General features: G+C 41.9%; 1 protein-coding gene across 9 annotated transcripts in view; it reads right to left on the bottom strand.

The window, feature by feature from the left end:
• Positions 1-9,981: 9,981 nt before the first annotated feature.
• The window catches only part of LOC127005145 (sodium/potassium-transporting ATPase subunit alpha-like), a 152,401-nt gene continuing 141,166 nt past the window's right edge, over positions 9,982-21,216 (bottom strand). For 6 of the 9 annotated variants that reach the window (XM_050873767.1, XM_050873769.1, XM_050873768.1 and 3 more), the window contains 7 exons: positions 19,933-21,183; positions 19,570-19,826; positions 16,220-16,314; positions 13,275-13,449; positions 12,917-13,047; positions 12,639-12,740; positions 9,982-12,329 (listed from right to left, as the gene is read on the bottom strand). In XM_050873767.1, coding sequence (XP_050729724.1) covers positions 12,209-12,329; positions 12,639-12,740; positions 12,917-13,047; positions 13,275-13,449; positions 16,220-16,314; positions 19,570-19,826; positions 19,933-21,183 — 2,132 coding nt within the window. In that variant the 3' untranslated portion in view covers positions 9,982-12,208. Of the gene's footprint in view, positions 12,330-12,638; positions 12,741-12,916; positions 13,048-13,274; positions 13,450-14,672; positions 14,768-16,219; positions 16,315-16,952; positions 17,048-18,837; positions 18,933-19,569; positions 19,827-19,932; positions 21,184-21,216 lie in introns of all 9 variants that reach the window. The other 3 variants (XM_050873764.1, XM_050873763.1, XM_050873765.1) reach the window with 3 other exon arrangements.

Raw genomic sequence — 21,216 nt, 5'->3', positions numbered from 1 at the left:
CAAGGGCGGCCGTGAGAGAATTTTGTCAGTCAGTACTTCACCTACCAGAGACTCCTGAACTCGAGGGAAAGATTTAAGCCACTTTTAGCCCCACATTTTATAAAAATTATGCCATATGGCAGACAGTGTATGGCAGATGGCAGACACACATCAAAATATGGCAGAAATGCCATAATTAAGGCAGGCAGCGCAACTGTGGTGTGTTGGGTTAGGAGGAGCATATGACCCTGACCTGAGCTGACAATGCCGCAGAGGCAACAGTGCCAAGTGTTGTACAAATTTCTTTGTATTCACTCACAAACAGAGAATCATTCATAAAAACCATATCTTTTTTGTAAGAGAGAGAAAGAGAGAGAGAGAGGGAAGGGTGTGAGGGGGACGGTTCAGGAGCTGAGTTGGAGACGTGACACCACTGTATGGGAGCTACCTACGTCAGAGGCGCCACTTTAGATGTGTCGGACTATAGTCCACTGCAGGACAACAGCATTTCCCAACACTCTCCTTTCTGTTTGATGTTAATGTACTCCATCGTGCTCTGGCAAATTAGGCGTTGAGCTGAGAAGGGGCGTAAGGCATAAAGTTCATTTTCATAGTTTGCACTAGGAAAAGCAGGCTACACGTTCAAGGAAGGAATAAGTTGCATGGGAAAAGCAATCCTTAATATACTGAACACAAGGTAATTTTTCCCTTGCAACTTATTTCTTGTTCTGCCAGGAATGTGCAGCCTGCCTTTCCTTGTGAAAACCTCAAACAGACTTTGTCCCTTGTGCCCTTTCTTCATCCAATGTCTCAAATGCTCTAACTTCATCTCTCCACTGGGTCCTCTTGTCTTCCCTTATTTCTATAATACCTGGGTTGCTACTTTGTCAACAGTTCTCCTGTTATACACATGATATAACCAGCCCAAGTCCATCCCTTAATCTTCATTTAAATATCTTAAGCCTTTGTCTGTTTTCTAATCCAATGTTATACACAGCTTTCTCTCTCCATTCTACTTATGCGCTTCTTAACTTTCTCTCCAAATCTTACAAGATGCAAAGTTTCAAACCACGAGTGAAGACAGGCAGGATACTAACTAATGGGGAGCATATGCCCATGGGCATGTTGCTTCAAATGAAGCAACATGCCGAGCAAATTCCCACACAGCCGCCCTATCCATCTCAAGTCCTTCCTGGCAGGATCGATCGACTTGCCCCACCCATAGGTTACATATGGGCGTCCCCTTGGTTTTTTCACTCAGGGTTGTCTCATACAGAAACAACCCTGTAAGCAGGATAGACATCCGGGAGGCATGCCACATGCCCGTATAGCCTGAGTTGGTGTACAGGGACTAAGCTGTTAACAACACCTCGATTCAATGTCATCAGGTACTCTCTGGTTCAACATGAAGCCATCCTGCGATACCACATAATCCTGCAAAGGCACTTGGTACCAAAGGCATCGACATGCCTCTCCAAGTCACCATTCAGTGTCTATGTCTCACAGCCATACAGTAAGACAAGGAGCACAATGATTTAAAGTTTTGAATCTTTGTCTGCCTGCATAGATATTGACAACGCCATATACTCATGTTGAGCGAGTCCATAACACTGTGGGCCAGGCCAATCTGTTGAGTGACTTCATAAGACCCACCATTATTATGCACCACGCTTCCAAGTTATTAAAAACTTTTGGTGACCTCGACATCTTCACCGCATGCATAAATGGACTGAACTGTGTCATCCAGCAAGCCTCCAAATGACTGGACCTTGGTGTTGGCCCAAAAGACCTACAGTCCCAGAAGTTTCACCTCCTCATGCAGCACTTCCAGAGCCAACACCAGGACTTCCAGCAATTCTGTGAGAAGTACATCATCATCAGCAAAAACAAGCTCAGTGACCTTGATGTCACTGATATGCAGTGGTTGTTTCTCTCAGTAAAGGAAAATGGGACCGACAGGACTGCAACAATTACCATGATATTACACTGCTTAACCCTCTTGCGCATGATGACGCATTTTGCGTCATCAGGGTAAAAGGTCCTGGCGCATGATGACGCAGAATGTGTCATAAACTTTAAAAAATTGATTAAAAATTAAGTTTTCGGTGAAAATGCGTCAAATTTGGGAGCGTCATTTGTTGGGATAAATTTACTGTGGTAAAGGGACAGAGCTTGGGTTTAGGTGGGGGGGTCCATCTTACCCCACCTCCCCCTACCTTCAAATTGTAACCCAACCCTCTATAAAAGCTAACCTACTAACGGTTTCAGGGGCCGTGTTCCCCTGTTTTTCGCAAATAAAACTTTAACAAAGCGTCGGACAAGGATGTTATTTTGGCAGTGGATGTTTGAGACCCCGACCTAGTGGGCAAAAATATGATTTGGTGTCACATGTGGATAATGAAGCACTTATAAGAGTAAATTTAGGGTAAACTTGGCTGAAAGTTAAAGGCACTGTGAGCGAGGCTAGCCCCGCCCCGCTCATCTTCTCGTGACGTTTAGCTCTGACATATGAGTAATCATCCATCCAACCAGCAATTATGTCTTACTGCTTAACACACACACACAGTAGCAATATTTAATCTACTGTAAATATGGATGTTCCTTATATGGACTATCAGTTGGGGAGAAACAGTTTTACTCGAAGGAAATTATTTATCCTTTACATGGAAAATGTGACTATTGGTAGTACATGCTGCATGTATGTAAGCAAGCAGTAGTTTCTGGTTTCATCCCTCGTTGGTTCACCAACCTCCCCCATACCCAACCTTTCCTTCCTCACACAATCATCCCCACCCAACTACCCAACAACACCTTTGTCGTTGGCGGGGCCAGCCTCGCTCACAGTGCCTCTAAGTTTTAGCCAAAATTACCCTAAATTTAATCTTATAAGTGCTTCATTATCCACACGTGACACCAAATCATATTTTTGCCCATTAGGTCGGGGTCTCAAACATCCACTGCCAAAATAACATCCTTGTCCGATGCTTTGTTAAAGTTTTATTTGTGAAAAACAGGGGAACACGGCCCCTGAAACCTTTAGTAATCCCCTTTTAATGATAACCACCCTCTCTGAATAGTGAACCAATCCCCCATAAATTTACCCCTTCAACTGGTAACCTAACCCCTTGAATGGCAGCCTAACACCATATGTGCCCCTCAGAGTCTAGCATGCCCTGGCCATGAGTCCACGCACTCGGGTTCGAAAAGCTCAAGTAGCCGTTCATCTTCCCGTTCGGGTTGGTCGATAAAAATTAAAATGGATACCTGGGGAAAGTTAACTGTGGTAACCTGGCCCCAGATGTCACACCTGCCCTATCCCGGTGTTATGAGTTCGCTTCACTCACCTGTAATACCTCTTAATTAGACTAATACCGAGATATCACGGCACCCGACCCGGAACAGCTCAAGAAAAAACACAAGATAGAGCAAGGACGTGGAAGAGGACTTTAAGACGGAAGGAGGAAGGTGAAGAAAGGGAGGAAAGTGAGGAAGGTGAAGAAAGGAAGGAATGTGAGGGAGGAAGGTGAAGAAAGGGAGGAAAGTGAGGAAGGTGAAGAAAGGAAGGAATGTGAGGGAGGAAGGTGAAGAAGAGTAGGAAGATGAAGGTAAAGGAAGAATATGACGGAGGAAGGCGAGGAAAGGGAGGAATGTGAGAGAGGAACGTGAAGAAAAGGAGGAAAGTGGAGAAAAGGCAGAGTAGCGAGAACCACGCCATGATTCCTGAGCACTCACGGCCTCACCTTCACCTTCCACCAGATACCAGCGTGTGTGGAGCAGCGGAGGGCTTGTGGCGGGGCGGGGCAGCTCTGGGCAGTGGCGGGAGGGTTGGCGTGTCCTTCCATGCTGGCTGCTAGCGGTGGCACGGGTGATATGCGTCAAAATGTGTGGTTTCCCGCCCACACCCGCACCCAAGTCCCCGCCATGGCTGCCTTACTCGGCCTCACCGTTGCCAGATTATCGTACTCAGAGCATTGTATTCTCCGGTTTCTGACCCATAACTATTGCCAAGAAACATCAGGAATTAACTGTTTTAACGATAATTATAAGTGAATATCGTTATTGGGGTCCAGGAGACAGTTTTTGGGTCGGAAGTTGGTAAATATAAGAGGCTGAGTACGACGATCTAGCAAAGTTCCCCGGCCTGCGCAGATCCCAGTGCGCGATAATATCCAGTGTATGTGCAAACGCCTCCACCCCGTCTGATTTATGTAGTAGTGTTGGTAGGAGCATTATAAGGAAGAAAACATTAAAATAAGAACTCATATATACGCAAATGAGACAGAATAACGTCTTGAAATCGTTCTACTCATCAGCCCGAGGTGTGCTGTTCAATTACTAAAGCGTCTCATGAACCGTCTCACTATATCTCACTATTTTAGTCTTTCATTAATACATCACATTTCCTACACTTTACTTGCAGGTCATAGTATGTAAATATAAAGGAGTCTCAGGCAAGGTAAGTTGGGCGACAGACATGTTTTAAAATACCCCTAAGCTTAATTTCCACTCCCGCCATTTTTAAATCCCCGAGCTACTGACATCTCTATAAGCCCTGCCGAGGTGTCACGAAGAGACCACTTTTTCTAGGATCGGCTGGTCAATCATTTTAACCTAATGCTGAGAGACCTATAATTCAGTGTCCACCCCCTTATTAACTATAATTTAATTGTTCCTCCTCTGGTGTGTGTGTGTGTGTGTGTGTGTGTGTGTGTGTGTGTGTAACGTCAAGTATTATAGCAAATTCGTTTAACTGATATCTACACCTTTTCACCCTCAAATTTTAAAAAGTTGAATTTCAAATTAAAAAAGTAGAATTTCAAATTTAAAAAGTTGAAATTCAAATTTAAAAAGTTGAAAATCATATTAAAAAGTTGAAATTCAAATTTAAAAAAGTTGAAATTCAAATTTAAAAAGTTGAAATTCAAATTAAAAACGTTGAAATTCAAATTAAAAACGTTGAAATTCAAATTTAAAAAGTTGAAATTCAAATTTAAAAAGTTGATATTCAAATTAAAAAAGTTGAAATTCAAATAAAAAAATTGAAATTCAAATTAAAAAAGTTGAATTTCAAATCAAAAGAGTTGAATTTCAAATTTAAAAAGTTGAAATTCAAATTAAAGAAGTTGAAATTCAATTTTAAAAGTTGAATTTCAAATTAAAAAAGTTGAATTTCAAATTTAAAAAGTTGAAGTTCAAATTAATAGATGAAGTGCAAGTCATAAAAAGAGATATATGTGCATACATACATGCATAAATTCATACATCCACAAACTTATCATATATATATATATATATATATATATATATATATATATATATATATATATATATAAATATATATATATATATATGTATATATATATATATATATATATATATATATATATATATATATATATATATATATATATATATATATATATATATATATATATATATATATATATATATATATATATATATATATATATATATATATATATATATATATATATATATATATATATATATATAAGTTTTGAAACTTCAACTTTTCAAATTTGAAATTCAACTTTTTAATTTGAAATTCAATTTTTTAAATTTGAAATGCAACTTTTTTTATTTGAAATTCAACTTTTTAAATTTGAAATTCAACTTTTTTAATTTGAAATTCAACTTTTTTAATTTGATCAAGTTTTCCCTATCACCTGGAAAGCTAATCAAGTTTTCCTTATCACCTGGAAAGCTAATCCAATTTTCCTTACCACCTGTAAAGCTAATCGAGTTTTCCTTATCACCTGGAAAGCTAATCGAGTTTTCTTTATTACCTGGAAAGCTAATCGAGTTTTCTTTATTACCTGGAAAGCTAATCGAGTTTTCCTTATCACCTGGAAAGCTAATCCAATTTTCCTTACCACCTGTAAAGCTAATCGAGTTTCCCTTATCACCTGGAAAGCTAATTAAGTTTTCCTTATCACCTGGAAAGCTAATTAAGTTTTCCTTATCACCTGGAAAGCTAATTGAGTTTTCCTTATCACCTGGAAAGCTTATCGAGTTTTCCTTATCACCTGGAAAGCTTATCAAGTTTTCCTTATCACCTGGAAAGCCTATCGGGTCTTCCTTATCACCTGGAAAGCTAATCAAGTTTTCCTTATCACCTGGAAAGCTAATCAAGTTTTCCTTATCACCTGGAAAGCCTATCAAGTTTTCCTTATCACCTGGAAAGCTAATCAAGTTTTCCTTATCACCTGGAAAGCTAATCAAGTTTTCCTTATCACCTGGAAAGCTTATCAAGTTTTCCTTATCACCTGGAAAGCTAATCAAGTTTTCCTTATCACCTGGAAAGCTAATCGAGTTTTCCTTATCACCTGGAAAGCTAATCAAGTTTTCCTTATCACCTGGAAAGCTTATCGAGTTTTCCTTATCACCTGGAAAGCTAATCAAGTTTTCCTTATCACCTGGAAAGCCTATCAAGTTTTCCTTATCACCTGGAAAGCCTATCAAGTTTTCCTTATCACCTGGAAAGCTAATCAAGTTTTCCTTATCACCTGGAAAGCTTATCGAGTTTTCCTTATCACCTGGAAAGCTAATCAAGTTTTCCTTATCACCTGGAAAGCTTATCGAGTTTTCCTTATCACCTGGAAAGCTAATCAAGTTTTCCTTATCACCTGGAAAGCTAATCAAGTTTTCCTTATCACCTGGAAAGCTAATCAAGTTTTCCTTATCACCTGGAAAGCTAATCAAGTTTTCCTTATCACCTGGAAAGCTTATCGAGTTTTCCTTATCACCTGGAAAGCTAATCAAGTTTTCCTTATCACCTGGAAAGCTAATCAAGTTTTCCTTATCACCTGGAAAGCTAATCAAGTTTTCCTTATCACCTGGAAAGCTTATCGAGTTTTCCTAATCACCTGGAAAGCTAATCAAGTTTTCCTTATCACCTGGAAAGCTAATCGAGTTTTCCTTATCACCTGGAAAGCTAATCAAGTTTTCCTTATCACCTGGAAAGCTTATCGAGTTTTCCTAATCACCTGGAAAGCTAATCAAGTTTTCCTTATCACCTGGAAAGCTAATCGAGTTTTCCTTATCACCTGGAAAGCTTATCGAGTTTTCCTTATCACCTGGAAAGCTAATCGAGTTTTCCTTATCACCTGGAAAGCTTATCGAGTTTTCCTTATCACCTGGAAAGCTAATCGAGTTTTCCTTATCAGTTATCACCTGTAAAGCTAATCAAGTTTTCCTTATCACCTGTAAAGCTAATCAAGTTTCCATTATTGCCTGGAAAGCTAAATGAGTTTTCCTTATCACCTGGAAAGCTAATCAAGTTTTCCTTATCACCTAGAAAGCTTATCGAGTTTTCCTTATCACCTGGAAAGCTAATCAAGTTTTCCTTATCACCTGGAAAGCCTATCAAGTTTTCCTTATCACCTGGAAAGCTAATCAAGTTTTCCTTATCACCTGGAAAGCTAATCAAGTTTTCCTTATCACCTGGAAAGCTTATCAAGTTTTCCTTATCACCTGGAAAGCTAATCAAGTTTTCCTTATCACCTGGAAAGCTAATCGAGTTTTCCTTATCACCTGGAAAGCTAATCAAGTTTTCCTTATCACCTGGAAAGCTTATCGAGTTTTCCTTATCACCTGGAAAGCTAATCAAGTTTTCCTTATCACCTGGAAAGCTAATCAAGTTTTCCTTATCACCTGGAAAGCTAATCAAGTTTTCCTTATCACCTGGAAAGCTTATCGAGTTTTCCTTATCACCTGGAAAGCTAATCGAGTTTTCCTTATCACCTGGAAAGCTAATCAAGTTTTCCTTATCACCTGGAAAGCTAATCGAGTTTTCCTTATCACCTGGAAAGCTAATCGAGTTTTCCTTATCACCTGGAAAGCTAATCAAGTTTTCCTTATCACCTGGAAAGCTAATCGAGTTTTCCTTATCACCTGGAAAGCTAATCAAGTTTTCCTTATCACCTGGAAAGCTAATCGAGTTTTCCTTATCACCTGGAAAGCTTATCGAGTTTTCCTTATCACCTGGAAAGCTAATCGAGTTTTCCTTATCAGTTATCACCTGTAAAGCTAATCAAGTTTTCCTTATCACCTGTAAAGCTAATCAAGTTTCCATTATTGCCTGGAAAGCTAAATGAGTTTTCCTTATCACCTGGAAAGCTAATCAAGTTTTCCTTATCACCTAGAAAGCTAATCAAGTTTTCCTTATCACCTGGAAAGCTAATCAAGTTTTCCTTATCACCTGGAAAGCTAATCAAATTTATCAGCGGAAAGTCTTAACGCTAATCGAGTTTTCTTTCCCACCGTTAAGCTAAAGGATTTTCTTTATCAGCTGGAGTTTGGAAAGCTGACAGTTTTCTTTATCACTGTAAAGCTAATCGAGTTTTCTTTGTCACCTTGAAAGTATGGAAAGCTGACTAAGTTCTCTTACACCATCATATATCCTTGCAGGGATGGACAGGTGTGGTGCTTGTCTGACAGCCTCACCTCGCTGATCATCTACCTTCTACACCAAGACGTGACTTTCCCTGGGTGTTGGGCTGAACTAAGGAGCCTCCACGAACCCTTGGGCTGAACGTACTTTTTTTTTTTTTTTTTTTTTTTTACATTCCTGCCTATTGCACCAGTAGGCTTTCTTCAAGGGCCAGATGGTCGGCCTAAGCCGGTCGTAGCGCAGGCAAATTTCTTTTATAGTGGCGCCAGTTATGTATGAGGGAAGGACACAGCAGGGGATAGAAATGGGAAGCTTAATTTAGCAGAAAGGTTAAGATTGGCAAGTTTTAATAAGCTTTACAAGTCTGTAGGTCACAATTTCTTTTCTGCCTCTCATATAGAACAGAAGAACAGGTGGGAAATTGAGATTGACAAGTTGAATGGGTTTATACAAATTCTAGGATCACATAATTTTCTGCCCCTCTTAAAGAACAGAAGATAAGGCAGAAAAACTTTGGTTAGCAAGTTTATAAGACTTTTGGCCATTTTTGTTTCTGTTCCTCATGAAGAACAGGCAGAAAAATGTAAGTTAGCTAGTTTAAAATATCTGCAAGCCAGTTTTCTTTTCTCATGAAGAACAGAAGAACAGGCACAAAAGTTTGTATTACCAAGTTTAATGTTTTGTCAGTTAGTCAGCCAGTTATGTTCCTCATGAAAAACAGAACAGGCAGAAAAGTTAAGATTGCTAAGTTAAAAAAAAACTATTGACCTTTTTTGTTCAAGTACAACAGAAGACAAATAAAGATGAGATGGCCAAGTTTAAAGTTTTTACAAATTTGCATGCCACAATTTTTTCTTGGCCCCTCACAATAACAGGCACCCTCTGAACTGTTTGTCCAGCATGGTATCAATAAATATTAGCCAGTACTAGTGTATAAACAGAGCTCTCACCATGACTTCAGTGCTGACGTGAATGAGCGACAACTGTGCTTAGCTTCACTGTGTGCTGAGTGGGCCGTGTGCACCAGCCCCAGGACTTGGTACCTCCACAAGAGGAGAAGAAAGACAACTCTAAAATTACTGTAAGTTGCATCACTCATTTTGGCTTTTCTTTGATCGAAGCAACATTCTGTGGGTATTATTTACATTTGGTCTGTCTTCTTAACTGAAAAATAAGAGCTTAGGAAATTACTGAAAAAAGTGAAATGCTTGGGCCATATTGACGAGCCACTTCCCTGAAACCATACAAGACCTGGTGAAAGAGTTCTTTCACGTCGCCTTAGAAAAATGACCTTCCATGAATATTGTCACCTTGGCCTCCATGGCATGACTTCTACAGGTGGGTGCAGATCCACAGCGGGAGAGTGTGGGCACCCTCATGTGAGCCTAACTGAGGAAAGGTTGCTGCCTCAAACTTTCTGGCATTGCTGAAGGACGTGGTGGGTGTATATTTTGTCAGTCTGTATCTATCGGCTACATGTAAGACCTTGGGACAGCCCAGTGGCCAGGCAGACCACTGTCCGAGGAACTGTCCGGCAGTGTGGCCGCTTGCCCGACTTCCCCGACTGCCAGGTGGAAAAAAAATTAACAAATTTCTGAACACTTTATTGTTGAATCCAGTATTTGAAGTGGATCCAAATGTTTTAACTTTCTCCAAAATAAAATGTGATCATTTTCCAAAATTTCTTCCTCACGAAAAATGGAAACTGAGGCAGGGAAGCAAGAGGGAGCAGCAGAGCGCTGCTGCCCCCGTGATGTCAGGCGCCCCCTCCCTGCCTCCTTCAGGAAAATAAAGTCTAAGTGACAGTGCTGCTTTATAACAAGATATAGTTGCCATGATATTTAATATTACTCTTATCAATAATTATTATGATATCTTTTATCTCCTATGTACAAAGGCCGACCCACAGCTAGTTGCTTTAGTACGAAGCTTGGAAGGATGACAAGCATGAAATCACACTGTATTTGGCTAACACACTGAACCACAGTGTTGCTGCAGGTCCCGCAGAGGCAATGGTTCCTTGCTTGTCACGAGTCTTCACCACAAGACTCCATCACCAGACATATACAGTAGGATCAAATAAAATCTAAAACAACAAGGTCCTACACCTGGCAGCTAGATTTTAGCACAGTTTTTGTGGTAAACACATAACAGTATTGTTGTCCACGAGATTCATTCTGAATGGTCAGCATTAGACAACCAGGTATTTCAACCACTCATCATAATTTGTGTGGCCACAAACTACACAGGTTTACATCAAAAACTAAGCTTCAACATGACTTGGTAGAAGCTGAGCAGGAACTACAGAGGTAGAAGGCTCAATTTTGTATGATGAATGCTCTTTGGTTAACAATGAAGGAAAAAATGTTCGGTAATTGCATTACACTGTAGTCATGCATTCGTCCTATATCATGCGCTCATTCTAAACCGGCTTCGCTCTCAAGATACAAAGCATAAAGAGTGGAGCTATGAATTTTTGCTAACCTAAGAGCTAGATGAAAAATCCTACTTCTACCAATGACCGGCTTCTAAAACAAAAGCAAATTCCATGTGCAAAGCTGTACTGGAGTGTGGAATGTTACCGACCCAATAAAATGGTTTTAATAAATTTAAAAACCAAAGCAATTTGAGAAGATAAGGCATTACTATAGAAGGGATCAAATTAAATTACACAGTTATTTTTTAAGTTAAAATGTATTATCTTTCAGATTTTACTGCACATATGTAAAAATGTTAATACATATCCACTGATTGAGGGAGAACATAAAATAAACCTAAGCATTAAAACATGAACCAACGAACATGGGAGAAGGTTTGAGCAGGACAGCTGTAACAAGTTGATTCCGAATGGTGGATTATGAAAACTTTCTTGCAAACTATAGGTCGTCTTATGAAGATCAGGGGCTGTCTACACACTATCTACACATTTTTTACACTTGTTTTTTGGCTGCACTTCCGTAGCCATCACACTTCTACTCATGTGCACTAAAATTTACACAAAAGTTAACAGATGAGACAAACTTGCCAGGGCTACTTGTGTAAGAAACCAAAGTTTTCCATCTAAACACCACAGCGGGCTTTTTCATTTTAATATTTCTTGAGCCATACATACATGTGTGTACGTATGTGTGTGTGTGTGTGCGTGTGTGTGTGTGTGTGTGTGTGTGCGTGTGTGTGCAAGCACGTGCGTGTCTGCGCATACACGTGCTGCACAACCAAGTCCATGCATCTCTGGGTCTGCTTGTAAGGTATGGGCTGTGTCAATGAATATATATAGACTATAATTTATAATATATATTTTTGTATTAGTTATTAATATTAAATATATATATATATATCTATTTTTTATAGTGGCCCTCCAGAACTCCCTGCTTTCTCACACCTGCACCCTGGCCAGGCGAGGCTCAGGCGCCTCAGTCCAAGTTTCCTGCATTTTTTTATGTCACTTTTTGTCTTTAATACATGCTTTCACCAGGATTCTGTACAAATATTTCAGTGTTACTTACTGTAAATCTTATATATAACAATGGGGGAAATTAGAAACAACCATAATGACATTAAAATCCCCAGTAAGTAACAAGGAAATAAACAATGGAATCATATGACAGAGCACATTACTGAGCCACCAACACTTGGTTGTTCTAGATTCTCAGGCTCCTAACTGTATAGCTTTTCTTTTTAGGGGTATATTACAACAGTTCCAATCCTCAGACATCAAGGAGGAGTGATGGTGATGCAAGTGCTGGCTGTGAGGGAGGAGGCTGCTGGTGGTGGCCACACTCTTGAGCTCTTGTAAACTTGTGCTCGCTACAAACCTTAATAATAGGTCTCCATCTCCACCCAGCCACCAGGGTTCCTGCGCAGCACGAACCGGCGACACTCGTCGTACACGAAGATGAGTAATGAGAAGGGCAGAGCCGGCAGCCACCAATAGAACCTGAAGAAGGCAAAGGACAGTTGTTGAATACAATCCTTATGACACTAAATGACCACACATCTATGTATATAAATATCTATATCTGAAAGTGATGTAGCTGCTATATCAGTTCTTCCTCTTTATATTCTTCATTTTTGTAATGGTTCACCCCTTGTCACCTCTCATGTACTTCTGAATCCTATCTTTCACTTTTATCAGTGGTCTCCCCGTAACCCCCCAACTTTCCTATTTGACTTTGAACACCCTTTTTACAAAGTCCCCATTCTGCTGAACAACACAATGGGAATCACAGTGACCACGACAACTCACTTGAGTGGGTACATCCTCAGACCCTTGTCCATGCCTGGGGTGTAGGAGAGGAAGGCAGCCAGTGTGGTCTCGAAGCACAGCCCAAAGTTAAGCACCATGTTCCTGAGGGAGGAATAATTCACTGACCATCCATTCTTTTGAGATAATATTGAATTAATTTATATCAATATTTCACTTTAATTTGATTTCATTTTATAAAATAATGAAGTAAAGTTTTGTGAAGTCAGAATTACCCGGAATCAAGTCAGCATTACTAATTATACAGCTGAAGAACTTACTTCATGCCCTGGTGAAGAATGGAGTTACGGCGGGTCTTACAGATGATCAAGTCAGCCCACTGCACCACCACGATGGCCACAAAGAATGCAGTGTGGCAGGTGTACTCAAGGACCTTGCGGTCGTGGTAGGTCTGTGATAGGAATTGCACAATAAGTAAAGAGCAAATTGACTGACAAAATCTGAATAACCATTTTCAGTGTCCAAAAGTTAAATAAACACAATTGCCTGTGGCTGTGATGTTATGGGAGCATTCATAGTTCACAGCCAACTTATTTTACAGTCCAGAGATTATTGATGTTCAACAGTTGTTTCCCAACTCCTCCCTGGGCCTTATCAAATCATGGAACAGTGACTCACCCATTCTTGGCCATAGTGATCCTCCAGATCGTTGATGGCCTTGGAGTCCCACTGCTCACGGATGCCAAAGAGTTTGGGAGGCAGGAAGCCATTCTCAGCCATGATGACGAAGTATACATAGAAGCCGGCCAGGGCCTGGATCATGCCGATCTGACCGTAGGCCATGGAGATGAGTCTGTGCCACAGGAATAAAACCGATTACTTTACATAAAGGTGGAGGATGAAAGTCAGCACTGAGGTACCAGCTGCAGTATTGTTTCTCTTTCAAGCTTTTAAATTGAGTTTATTCTTAATACTTCAATTACAGTTAATTTTATGATTTCTTTTTCTACTGTGTTAGAACTATGATTCAAAAATACTCCTACACCATACTCAAAAGAATCCTGGAATTCCTGGTTAGTATTAAGCCAAGTCAAATAGACAGGACAAGGTAGTTACCATTCACCTCTGCGATTGCTTGAACAAGAGTTTTCTAGTCTAAGAACAGTACTTTTGAGGCAGCAAGTTAAAGGACTCAAGTTGTTATACATTATTACAAGAGTAGTTAACAGAAGCTGAATGGATTCAACTTTATTATTTAATTCTACTATTAAGATTGATGATATAACTTCCCTTGCGAGCGCTGCCTTACCAGACTGGCTGCCCCTCCAGGCTTGCTTGTTTCTTGGCACGTCTACAAGTTTCCCTTTCAATAATAGAGCATGCACTCACTGGCCATGCAGAGGGTTAACAAGTCAGTACCAAGTACAGAGGTTGGAGCACGAGACACATCACAGGACTCAGAGGTCGTCTGTATGGTGCTTCCAGGCCATACTCAAGTTTGAATAAAGATACAAATAAATGAATGCAGTGCACACACAAATCCACTTTTAAGACAATCCAGTCAAAATAGTGGACACAGTGCAGGAGGGGCATGGAGTGGACATTTTAGGGAGAGGGTTAGCAATGGTCTATCAGTGAGTGTTGAGACAGTACAGTGGACCCCACACCTGGTTGGGCACAGCACAGTTGTAAGACAACAATGTAAACGGTGACAAAGACTTCAACTTCCCCAGTCTATCTCTAAATGACATGTGCGAGTCTTAGAGGGATTTGCCCAAGTGACATGTAAGTTTGGGACAAGTAGCTGCAGTTAGGTACACAAGGGCATGACGAGCAGCATTCCATGAAAAGAAGTAGTTGTACACAGACAGTGGATACTTTGTATGATCTGTTGATGCATTTCCCTCAAACATTATGTGTACATGTCTATTTACACATTTTGTAGCGAGAGGATCTAAACACCAAAAACAGCTCAGCCTGGCGCCTTCACCTGCAACATCAAGAGAGACATTCTCGATACACAGCAACAAAGGAGTACGGACTTGTGGGAACACCTGTGTGGGCGTGGCGGCTCACCTGTAATTCACGAGCTTGTCGTGCCACGGGTCTCGTGGCTGGCGCTTCATAATGTCTGATTCAGCAGCCTCATAGGCCAGGGAAATGGCCGGGACCTGCGCATTCATATAAAAATTTACGGAAAATTAGCGTCAAATCTGGACAGCGCGGGAATACGTCCATGAGGATGGGGTGGCGATGAACAGAGCTGTCCCTTACTGATCATGATGTGGAAGGCTACACCAGGGGGCTCAAGTGGGAGCAGAGGGCAATGTGGGAGTGGCACACTTATCTCAAGGCAATGTCCTTGGATCTTGTGTCCAAGCATGATGCTCACCACTCCTGGCTGCAGCCTCTCCCCACTGAAGACCACCAACTGGTGTTGATGTAGATGGACAGATTGCATTGCATTTACTGTTCTAAAAGCGCCATCTATCTACACCTGTCACCATACAGTAATGCACACAACATGGGCTCCTACACAGTCATGGCCACAACACAAGCATTTCTGGCAGCAGACTCACAAGCCGCCTGTACACCCTCCCCATGTGGGTCTGCAGTCCAGGTGAGCACAGAGCACTGGCGCCTTACAGTGTCTCCTGCACTCACAACAACGAAAGCACCAGCAATGGGGTACGGGAGGGATTCCTACACACTGCAATATTCTTAGCTGGTGGCACTCATGCAAAAATGCCTGCCCAGCACACCAATAGCCTGCCCTGGCAAGTCATGCGACCACTGTGCACACTACACATCGCACACTAGCAGTGTCACATGAAACATGAACTTAGTGTTGAGGTGAATCACGTAGCCTTAGGGGAGCCCTGAGACAGCCTCCAGACTGTGCTGAAGTCAATTTCCATGTGCCATTGAAAAAAATAATAAAGCAAAAAGCAAAAAGGTGCAAAAGAAATTGCATACGTGGTTTCCTGTGAAACTATGAATTACTCAAGCCATCTCCTGGCCAGCCTGTATTGTGAGGGCATTGATTTATGCTGACTCTGAGGAGCAGCATCGCACAGCACCTCACCTGCCCACTCACTGCTGTGCCCAACCCTTGCACACACATCCCTGTCTTCCAGCCCTTACTGAGAAGTCTGATGTGGGAGATTATACATTCAAGAAACACCTAAAGCAATTTTACAGCTAGAGTTGACAGTCCTAATTCACTATTCACAGAGTTCACAGGATTTAGTCAATTTCAACCCCACTACATGCTTCCACTTTTTTAGTTATGAAAAATGTATTCCAGATGTTTAAAAACTTTTGTTAGTTACAACCGTACAAATAGCCCATGCAGAAAATAAAGTACAAAGCACAGAAAAAAACCTGCATCCATATCAAGTGCATGGAGTGATTTTGCAACCATACCCCCTTCCTCACCCCCCTACACATCAAGGGCAAACAGTTAAGATATATTTATTATTTTAGTCTTGAGGAAACTTTTAGTATTTGAGAAGTGTTAGCAGTAGCAGTAATAGTAGCAGCATTAGTGGTAGAAGTAGTAACTGTAGCAGTAGTTGTTAATAATAGAGGAGTGGCAGCCATAACTGCGTGCCAGACATTACCTCTCGTTCACGAGCTTGTCCGTGAAGGGATTGCGGGGCTGGCGCTTCATAATATCTGACTCAGCTTCTTCATAGGCAAGGGAAATGGCAGGCACCTAAATATTAACCAAAGGTACAAGGTTACAATTATTGCAAAACAAGGAACATACAAAATATAACAGGAGCAAACAAAAAAGAAAAGGGTGAACATCTACCGACAGATGCTTGAATTACGGAATAATCTGAAAATACGTAAGTGCAAGGATAAATAAGGAGAAAAGTACAGAGATCTGCTCTGTCCGTTGGGGTCGTGCTACTGGTACTAAGTGTCGGCCATCGGGCCCTCAGTACCTTGCTACTCCCGTGCGGTGCTGCCACAAGGGACAGGAGACACAACTGGGCAAGAGAGCGAGACAAACAACATTCTCCAAGCGTCAAGTGAAACACATGAACAAAAAATTGACTTGGACAAGTGCCTCATGTCCCTGGTAGTGTTATCAATTAAGTTCATCAGCCAGCTGTGCTATCGTTCTAATTCTGAGGGTCTCAAGTTGATGCTATCTTAAGAGAGTCACCAGGCAAATCCTAAGCTTCCACGGCACCCGTTGTTGGTTTGGCTAAGAGGAAACAAAGAGTCATGCAGAGGTTGACCGTTCATTTCTGGACCGAGGTGAAGCTAGGAGCTCAGGAGTGAGGTGGGAAGAGACGTGAGAAAAAGAGTGGAAGGGAAAGTGAGAGAACCTGTACACGTTACCTCTCGTTCACAAGCTTGTCGGTGAACGGATTTCGGGGCTGACGCTTCATAATATCAGATTCAGCCGCTTCATAGGCAAGGGAAATGGCTGGGACCTGTCATGACCGGCACAGGACAAGAGGCAGACAAAAGGAGAAAAAAAAAAAAAAAAAGACAGATATGAGACCAGATACATAAGGAGTGAACTCTGAAGGCAGGACACTGTCGTGATGATAATGGCATGCATGGCAGGCCAACACACAAACACCGCTGGCAAAAGGTGGAAAATCCAGGCATGGGATTTGGCACAATCACTGCATTACTATGTATTACTATGTATTGGGGGCTGACCACTAAAATGTGCCTTGGATTTTGCACCTTCACTGAGAACGGCTCAAATTGTGCGATGGAGAGGTGTGTCACCAGCTTCTACACACTGCAGTGGCAATGGTCACTAGTGCATATTAGTGGAACAATGGAGGGTGAGGTGCAGCACCACCACCGCCACAACCACCACCACTTGGCAGCAATGACAGGATGAAGGATGGATGAGTGGGCTATGACCTGCAGCTGATGGTCATGAGAGGAGCATGATAGTGAGTTAGAAGGTATGACAGCTACAGTTAAAAGGGATATATGGGAGCCAAGGGAGCATGAATTATATCTGATAAATTTCAGTTTCAAAATTGGATGGCTGAATTTGGTTAAGGAAGGTAAAACTACACCAACAAAAAAGTCCCCAGCTACTTTACCACAGTCTTGTAGGGTGAAGGGAGGACAAACTTTAAAATATCAAATGGTTCAATACAAATCAATCACAATTAATTTTCTTTTAGCCTTCATTATCAGAATAATTAAGCACCTGCCTCTGTCTTAATGAAGTGCACCGAGTGTCTGAAGCAGAGCAAGGGATGGGTGATGGAAAGGAAATATATGGTTGGCTCTAGTCAGGTACCACCTTGCCACCACTCCACTCCACCCTTGATGCTGCTGCTGCTTAGCTGTCGCAGGTGTGACATGACTTACTTTGACTTGGTGACTCTGAGTAATAGCAACTTGGCAGTGCAGAGGACACAGTGTGTGTGTTAGAGCAAAACTGGGACACTGTTCAGTGGTACTTCACTAAGAAAAGATGACAGGCATATTTAAGCCAATGATTTTGATATAACTACACCACTTGAACAGTGGCGTCCAGAGATAGATGGGGAAAAATCGAGGAAGAAAGGCAGACCTTTAGCTGCATCAATCAGACAAGAATTACAGGTTGAGAAGTAAGAGCAGGATCAGTAAAGTGTACATCACAGTCAGTGAGGAGGCATGGCCAGACCATCACGTGTTCAGTAATGTGGCAAACTTTGCATTCCTGGAAAGCTTAAGTAAACTTTGCAAATTTCATGTTATAATAATAATGCATTATCATTGAGTCAAAATCAGCCAGTCAAATCAAAGCAAATAGAAGTGAGATCCAGTAAACTGTCCTAACATACTATCAGTTCTGAAACTGTAATTGTGAAACTCCTTATAAATTCATATGCCATTTCCTTAAAGACAAGTGGAGATAAAGTCATGCAGATCTTCCTGTAAATATATAACTGAGAGGTTTCGTGGCAGATCACCTTGTCACCCAAACAAACGTATGTGAGAAAGTCAAGCATCGTTTTAAAAACCTCACCTCATTTTGGTCTCGTGATAAAACTGTGACAAGCAAATATCATAAACAGACCAGGCCTTAGGCCAAAATTTGAGAGCCATCAAGTGAGACTGAATAATAAATATGGTAGTAGTAATAATAAAAGTGTTGCGTGCGAGTCAAATGGGCAGGACCCGAGTGCCTGCCGTGTTGCAGAAGCCGGAACACGAACTCGTAACACAGTATATCCACCTCAGACGGCTCATTTTCTTTTACCTTTCGTTGACAAGTTTGTCTTTGAATGGGTTTCGTGGGTACCGTTTCATGATATCACTCTCTGCAGTTTCATAGGCGAGAGATATAGCTGGGACCTACAGAAGAGGTGGAGAGCAAGATCAATTTATACACTACAAGAATGCCTGGCCTAGATGATGGCCACAGCCTTACTGCTGCCCCAAAGTGAAGCCAGGGGACTACTTGTATATACTTTAGCCTGCAAGGATATCTTTCCTACAAGCTATCCAGTTTAGCACTTCTTTTAGCAGATACTCTCTAATGCCTTTGCTATGTCAACATTACTCTGCAAATTTACACTCAGATACTGTACTACCTCTCATTGACCAGTTTATCATAAACAGGATCTCGTGGTCTCCTCTTCATTATATCGGTCTCAGCTGTTTCATAAGCTAGTGAGATAGCTGGAATCTTAGGAAAGAAAATGAATTTGATGTTAACAACCATGGCAATACTATTAGTCTTTTATTCATTGGCATGAACTGGTTTAAGTGAGAACCCCCCTCGAGCAGCAGCCCAGAGTTTGACCCAAGGAAAGGCGGGAAAAGTTTTAAAAGGAGTTCCAATAAATAATTCAACAAAATATCTCCTATGCTATTGAAATTCCTCTTTTCTCATTGAAAAGTCAATCTGTAAAGAAACACAATCATATCCCTCACAAAAACTGAAAGGCACCACAAAAGAGCAGTGACGAAGTGTAAACAAAGAACTTACCATGTCAGTACCCAGATCGATGCAGAGGATGGTAACTGTTCCCAGAGGAAGAGGCACGGAGGCAATCATGAAGAACAGGAAAGGTGAGATCTCGGGGATGTTGGAAGTGAGGGTGTAGGCGATAGATTTCTTCAGGTTATCAAAAATAAGCCTGCCCTCTTCCACCCCGGTGACAATGGAGGCAAAGTTGTCGTCCAACAGAATCATGTCAGCAGCCTGCTTGGACACGTCGGAACCCGCAATACCCATGGCCACGCCTGCAAGAGGGAGTAAAGTCAGTGGCTGGAAATTGTAAGTATTTCAAAAATGTTTTTGAAGACATTTGTTTAACTTTGAAAGAGAATGAGACTGAGCAAAACTTACCAATATCAGCCTTCTTGAGAGCTGGGGAGTCATTCACACCATCTCCAGTCACGGCCACAATGGCTCCCATGCGCTGGCAGCCCTCTACAATGATCAGCTTCTGCTGTGGAGAGGTACGGGCAAACACAATTTCTGTGTGATGGATGAGAACATCATCAAGCTGCTCAGAAGTCATGTCCCTCAGCTCAGAGCCGTGAACCACAGCAGCCTTGGCTTCACGAGGATCAACTTCCTTGATGGGAATGTTGAGCCTCTGGGCAATGTCCTCCACAGTCTCGTTGCCCTCAGAAATGATACCCACAGACTTGGCAATAGCCTTGGCAGTGATAGGGTGATCACCAGTAACCATGATGACCTTGATACCAGCAGAACGGCACTTGGCCACAGCATCAGGCACAGCAGCACGGGGAGGATCAATCATGGACATGAGTCCGACAAACCTGAGGCCATGTACGGGGAAATTGACAGAATCAGCATCGAAGGGATAACCCAGGGGATACTTGTCTGAGGGAAGTATGTAGTCACAGAAGCCCAGCACACGCTCTCCAAGACCTCCGAGCTCAAGGTAGGCATTGTTGAAAGATTCCTTCAGTTCCTCATCCAGAGCCTTTTCCTCACCATTCATGAAGATGGTTGAGCATCGCTCAAGGATTCTCTCGGGGGCACCCTTCATTACGAGGAGGTAGCGAGGATCATTCTTGTCCTGTGTCTCGTGGATAGACACTTGGTATTTGTTGGTGGAGTTGAAGGGAATCTCACAAACCTTCTTGTTGCGGGAACGCCAGCCTCTGACATCTCCAACAGCCAGTTCCACACACTTCAGTAGGGCTGCCTCAGAAGCATCACCGTTCACCTCTCGTTTCAGGATGGGAACATCTTCCTGGCCAGTTTTGAACTCAGCACGGTTGCATAGAGCAGCGATCCTGGAGAGGGTCTTCCACCCTTCAGAGCTCTTGTCATACTGGCAGCCTGACTGATCCTCAGAGGTGTCGGCTTCAATAATGGTGTTGTCGAACCACATATGAGCGACTGTCATACGGTTCTGGGTGAGGGTGCCAGTCTTGTCAGAGCAGATGGTTGAAGTTGAACCAAGGGTCTCCACAGCTTCCAAGTTCTTGACCAGGCAGTTCTTGGCAGCCATACGCTTGGCAGTGAGGGTGAGACATACAGTCACAGTAGCCAGCAGACCTTCTGGTACATTGGCCACAATGATACCAATGAGGAACACAACAGCATCCAGCCAGTGGTAGCCTGTAAATGCAAGTCATCGTCAGTTTATGTTAA

The sequence above is a fragment of the Eriocheir sinensis genome, chromosome 29 (genome assembly GCF_024679095.1).
Source record: "Eriocheir sinensis breed Jianghai 21 chromosome 29, ASM2467909v1, whole genome shotgun sequence".
NCBI classification, from domain to species: Eukaryota; Metazoa; Arthropoda; class Malacostraca; order Decapoda; family Varunidae; genus Eriocheir; species Eriocheir sinensis.
Note: the sequence above shows the minus strand (reverse complement) of the source record. Positions and strands in the feature narration are given on the sequence as shown.